General features: G+C 57.8%; 1 protein-coding gene across 1 annotated transcript; it reads left to right on the top strand.

The window, feature by feature from the left end:
- Positions 1–544: 544 nt before the first annotated feature.
- Positions 545–4,333, top strand: IRS4 (insulin receptor substrate 4; the record flags this gene model as incomplete). Its single annotated transcript, XM_084258987.1, has 1 exon — positions 545–4,333. The coding sequence occupies one exon, from the start codon at positions 545–547 to the stop codon at positions 4,331–4,333; it is 3,789 nt and encodes a 1,262-aa protein (XP_084115113.1).
- Positions 4,334–5,787: the final 1,454 nt, after the last annotated feature.

The raw sequence follows: 5,787 nt of genomic DNA, 5'->3' as shown, positions 1-5,787 counted from the left end.
CCAGCCCAGCAAACTGGCGCCGCCCGCCACGGCGACGCCCCGCCCACTCCCGCCGCCTCGCGCCCGCGACAGCCAATGGGGCCCGGACAGTGGCGGGCCCGGGCAGTGGCGCCCCCGCCAGGCTTCTCCGGCGGGCCGCCGTCTTGGCCGCCCCGTTAGGCGTGCTCCCGCCCTCGGGTGCCTCGGTGGGCTCCGCGTCGGGACAGGGGTGGCCCGAAAGCCCCGCCTGCTCCCGTCGGTCCCACCCCGGGCCCACTGCCCCTCGAGCCCGTCGCCCCCTCTCATGCACACCTCAGCGGGCGGCGGCTGGAGCCCCTCCACTGCGGCGGTGGGGAAGCGGCCGCGGCCGCCGCGTGAGGCCGCGGTCACGTGTTGTTTTGCCCGCCGCCGCCGCCGCGCTGCGAGTGAAGTGGGCGGGGGCGCGGGCCCAGGCGGGAGGGGGCTGAGGCGGGCGGACGGGGGTAGACGGCCTCTTCCCCCCCACACCCTCCCTTCCTCGCGCCCCCCCTCCTCCTCGCGCACCTTAAAACCATCGTGCATCACCATGGCGAGCTGCTCCTTCGCTCGCGACCCAGCGACAAGGAGACCGAGAACTGCAGCAGCGGCCACAGCGGCGGCCCGAGCTGCGGCGGCGACCACCCCACTTCTTTCCTCGGGAACCCCGACCGCACTCATTGGGACCGGGTCGTCTTGTCCGGGAGCCATGTGGCTCTCCACAGCCACGGGCTCCCGGTCAGACTCCGAGTCCGATGAGGAGGACCTCCCCGTCGGGGACGAAGTCTGCAAACGCGGCTACCTGAGGAAGCAGAAGCACGGGCACCGGCGCTACTTCGTGCTCAAACTCGAGACCGCCGACGCCCCGGCTCGCCTGGAATACTACGAAAATGCCAGGAAGTTCCGGCACAGTGTCCGCGCCGCGGCGGCTGCAGCGGCGGCGGCCGCCTCCGGCGCCACGGTCCCCGCGCTCATCCCGCCGCGGCGCGTGATCACCCTGTACCAGTGCTTCTCCGTGAGCCAGCGAGCCGACGCCAGGTACCGACACCTCATCGCCCTGTTCACCCAGGACGAGTACTTCGCGATGGTGGCCGAGAACGAGTCGGAGCAAGAGAGCTGGTACTTGCTGCTCAGCCGCCTCATCCTCGAGAGCAAGCGCCGCCGCTGCGGCACGCCCAGCGCGCAGCCGGAGGGAGAGCCGGCCGCGCGGGCGGTGGCAGCGGCGGCGGAGCCACCCTTCTACAAAGATGTGTGGCAGGTAATAGTCAAACCCAGGGGGCTGGGGCACCGAAAAGAGCTGAGCGGCGTGTTCCGGCTGTGTCTTACCGACGAGGAGGTCGTATTTGTGAGGCTCAACACCGAGGTGGCCAGCGTGGTCGTCCAGCTGCTGAGCATCCGTCGCTGCGGGCACTCGGAGCAGTATTTCTTCTTGGAAGTCGGCAGGTCCACCGTCATCGGCCCGGGGGAGCTCTGGATGCAGGTCGATGACTGTGTGGTAGCCCAAAACATGCACGAGCTGTTTTTGGAGAAGATGAGAGCCCTGTGTGCAGACGAATACCGAGCCCGCTGCCGCAGCTACAGCATCAGCATCGGCGCCCACCTGTTAACCCTGCTGTCCACTAGGAGGCACCTGGAGATGCTGCCGCTGGAGCCCGGCGGCTGGCTCCGGAGGTCCCGCTTTGAGCAGTTTTGCCACCTCAGGGCCATCGGGGACGGGGAAGACGACATGCTGCTCACCCGGCGCTACATCACCCCGAGCGAGCCTGTGCCCCACTCCCGGCGAGGACGATTGCACCTGCCCCGAGCGCGCAGGTCCCGGAGAGCGGTCTCCGTGCCAGCCAGCTTTTGTCGCCGCTTAGCACCCAGCCCGGTGCGCGCCGCGCACCCGGCAGAAGCTCCTGTCCGCAGAGCTTGCCCGTCCGCAGAAGCAGCTGGGGCCGGCTCTGGCAACTCTGGGGAAGAAAACAATCCCCAAGGCAAGGAGAGCGAGGAAGGAAACGAAGGCGACTACATGCCCATGAACAGTTGGGGCTCCGGAAATGGCCGGGGCTCCGGAGGTGGCCAGGGCGCCAGTGGCCAAGGCTCCAGTAGCCAGAGCTCGGGAGGAAACCAGTGTTCAGGCGGGGGACAGAGCTCCGGAGGTGGCCAGGGCTCCAGCGGCAGCCAGGGCTCCGGGGGCCAGGGCTCCGGGGGCCAGAGCGCAGGAGGAAACCAGTGCTCAGGACATGGTCAGGGCACCGCAGGTGGTCATGGCTCCGGTGGTGGCCAGGGAGCTGGAGGTGGCCCCGGTTCAGGCAGCGGCCAGGGACCTGGAGATGGCCATGGCTCAGGTGGCGGCAAGAACTCTGGAGGGGGCAAAGGCTCAGGAAGTGGGAAAGGCTCCGATGGCGATGGTGAACGTGGAAAATCTCTGAAGAAACGATCCTACTTTGGCAAATTAACCCAAAGCAAGCAACACCAGATGCCACCACCTCCACCACCCCCACCGCCACCCCCGCCAGCTGGAGCAATTGGTGGAAAAGGGAAGTCTGGGGGCAGGTTCCGACTTTACTTTTGTGCAGACAGAGGGGCCACAAAAGAACGTAAAGAAGCCAAAGAAGTCAAAGATGAAGAGAGCCCAGAAGGTGCAGCTCGGGGTCCCCACAGATCCAGGGCTTTTGACGAAGATGAGGATGATCCCTACGTACCAATGAGGCCAGGGGTGGCCGCGCCTCTTGCAAGCTCCAGTGATTATATGCCAATGGCTCCTCAAAACTTCTCTGCTTCAAAACGCCACTCTCGATCACCTTTTGAAGATTCCCGGGGGTACATGATGATGTTTCCCAGAGTGAGCCCACCACCTGCCCCCAGTCCTCCCAAAGCACCTGAGCCTGATAAAGAGGATGACTCAAAGGACAATGACAGTGACAGTGACTATATGTTTATGGCTCCTGGAGCTGGTGCAATTCCAAAAAACCCCAGAAACCCTCAGGGCGGCTCTTCCTCCAAAAGTTGGAGTTCCTATTTCTCTCTGCCAAATCCTTTCCGGAGCTCCCCCTTAGGACAAAGTGCCCACAGTGAGTATGTACCAATGTTAACTGGAAAATTCCTGGGAAAGGGTCTAGACAAAGAAGCCTCATCCTTCGGGGGCCCCAAAGATGCAGCGACAAAGCCTTCGGTTCAGGGGTCATTCTCAAAACCTGGACTTGGGGGGTCATTCTCAAAGCCTTTAGATGATGGCCCCCCCAAGAACAAGGCAAAGAGACCTAACAGACTTTCTTTTATCACAAAAGGAAATAAAATCAAGCCCAAACCACAAAAGCCCACACACGAGCAGAGAGAAGCTGACAGTTCGAGTGACTACGTCAACATTGACTTCACTAAAAGAGAGAGCAATACGCCAGCCCCCTCTGCTCAAGGACTGCCAGATTCGTGGGGCATCATTGTTGACCCCAGACAGTCAGCCTTTTCTCGCTACGTGAACGTGGAGTTTGGCGTGCCACTTCCAAATCCAGCACACAGCCTATCAGATCTTTTAAGAGCTATTCCAGGTGCCAACCCCTTCGCTCTGGACGGTGCTAGGTGGCCGTTTCCTCCGCGTTCCAGGGCTGCAGGTGACAGTGCTAATGAGGAAGAGGGGGACTACATCGAAGTGATTTTCAACCCAGCGATGACACCACCTGTGCCTTTTGCTGACAGTGCCATTCGCTACGATGCTGAAACGGGTCGCATCTACGTGGTCGACCCATTTTCCGAGTGCTGTATGGACATTGCTCTCTCCCCCAGCCGCTGCTCTGAGCCACCACCTGTGGCTCGGCTGCTACAGGAAGAAGAGCAAGAGAGAAGACGCCCACAAAGCCGGTCGCAAAGTTCCTTCGCGTCGGCCAGAGCCGCGGTCTCCGCTTTCCCAACCGACAGCCTGGAGGGAGACGTCTCCGCGCCAGCCTTAGCTGTGGGCCGGGCGTTAGCAGCCGCCTCCGCCCTCGCCGCGGCCCCGGGCATGGGTGCCGCCGCCGCCGCCGCGGGCTTGGAGGCCGCCGCCGGGTATGACCCCGCCTCCGTCCGCTGGTTCCAACCTGTTGCTCCTGCTGCCGAAGCCCAAGCAGTCAGGGGGGCCCACGAAGTGGCCGGGGGTCTGAACCCCACAGCCCCAAGCCCCGCTGGAGACCCTGCCGGAGCTGAGGACGGGGCCCGCGGGGCTGCCGCTGCCGCTGCTGCTCCCCCCGCACCACCGCCCCGCCGCCGGGTGCCGAGACCCCTCGAGCGAGAAGATTCTGACGATGACGACGACACCTATGTGAGAATGGACTTTGCAAGATCTGACGACAAGAAGTTCGACGCTCCCGAGAGAGGTTGGTGATTTTAGAATTCATTTCCCTGAAGTTAATGGGCATTGCCTAGGGAATCGATGCGCAGCCAGGTCTGCAGTGGACTTAGGGGGATGTGGGTTCATGTTTTATTGACAGCATGGAACATAGAATCCACAGTTCATGCCTTCGCGTGATAGCTTGTGATCTTTGCAAAAACTTAAGTTTTAATCCAACCCAGATAAAGTGTCTTTATCTGAAAAGAACCCATTATCTTTTACACACCGGCTCTACTTTTAGGAATAGTGAAAATTCAAGGAAATAGTGCATGAGGAGGCTTTTAAATACTATCCTTCCCTAACACTCAATGATTTGTGCAAACAGGACAGCAGTTCAATCCCCTTAACTCATTTTCAAATCAACAAGTAAAAGCTGTTTTCCATCATTGCACATATTTAATTGCAGGCATTTTATAAGACTACAGAATGTTGATTAGTGATCATCAACAATGAAGGTTTGGGGGAGGATGACTTTCTCCTCCGAAAGTTTCTTTGAGCAGTCGTCGTTATGCTAGTTTGCTGTGGTTTATGAAGAAGGCTAAATGTCAATTGTTAGTATGCATTTCTGGAAGGAGCAAAACAAATAATCCCAAACAACAGGTGATTGAAAGAAAAGATTATTTGGCTGTGGAACATGTTATTGTGTTGATTTGTTTTGTTTCTACACAGGATAAATTGCCAGAAACCTTGAGTGTTCCTTTCCTCTGTCACTAGTGGTGACAGGCGAGTAACCTTCTCTGTGCCTCGTTTTCTTCATGTAACTCCCCCCAAAGAGGGTGCGGTGACAACTTGATAATGGGTATGGATATTGTTTGAAAGGTTTAAAAAGCATTTAAAACATCTAATTGGAAATCCAGGAAAGCAAGATAATAAAGCTAGTGGAAGACCTGACCCCAGGGGCAGCCTACTTTGGAACAGTGGAAGTTTTTGAAAGGATTACTTTTCCAAAGTAACAAATACAGAAGAGTAGGACCTGCCAGATTTGGAAATAAGACTTCGAGTAAATACATACTGTATACCTTGTGCAATGATGTTATCAGTGTGTCTGCAGTCATTCTGAAATAATTTCGGAAGACCAGGTCTCCATAGTCTCAACTTCCTTCCCTTTTTAGTAGAATGCGCTTCTTTCCCAGTGAAGGGAATGGATGGACCCCGGCAGTTTTCATTCCAGTAGTCAGTTTGGTGAAGATTTTTGCTTTGCTTGCTTTGTGGAATGCTTTTGTGATTGGATCTCTGCCCACTGTGCTTGATCAGGCAGAACAAGTTGGGGACTGATCACAACAGTCACCTAACAAGCTCCCTATTTAGTGCAGGTGTAGCCCCCCCTCCTCTTTCTCCCCCTGCTATAGAAAACTTGTCATACAGAAACTCACATTTGCAGCACGGACACATTAAAGAGCGATCATTAAAACGACAAAAGGATGCTTTGCTTGCCAAAGGATTTAACT

This window comes from Talpa europaea (genome assembly GCF_964194135.1).
Source record: "Talpa europaea genome assembly, chromosome: X".
NCBI lineage: Eukaryota > Metazoa > Chordata > Mammalia > Eulipotyphla > Talpidae > Talpa > Talpa europaea.
The sequence above is the reverse complement of the archived record's forward strand: the minus strand, read 5'-3'. Positions and strand labels throughout refer to the sequence as shown.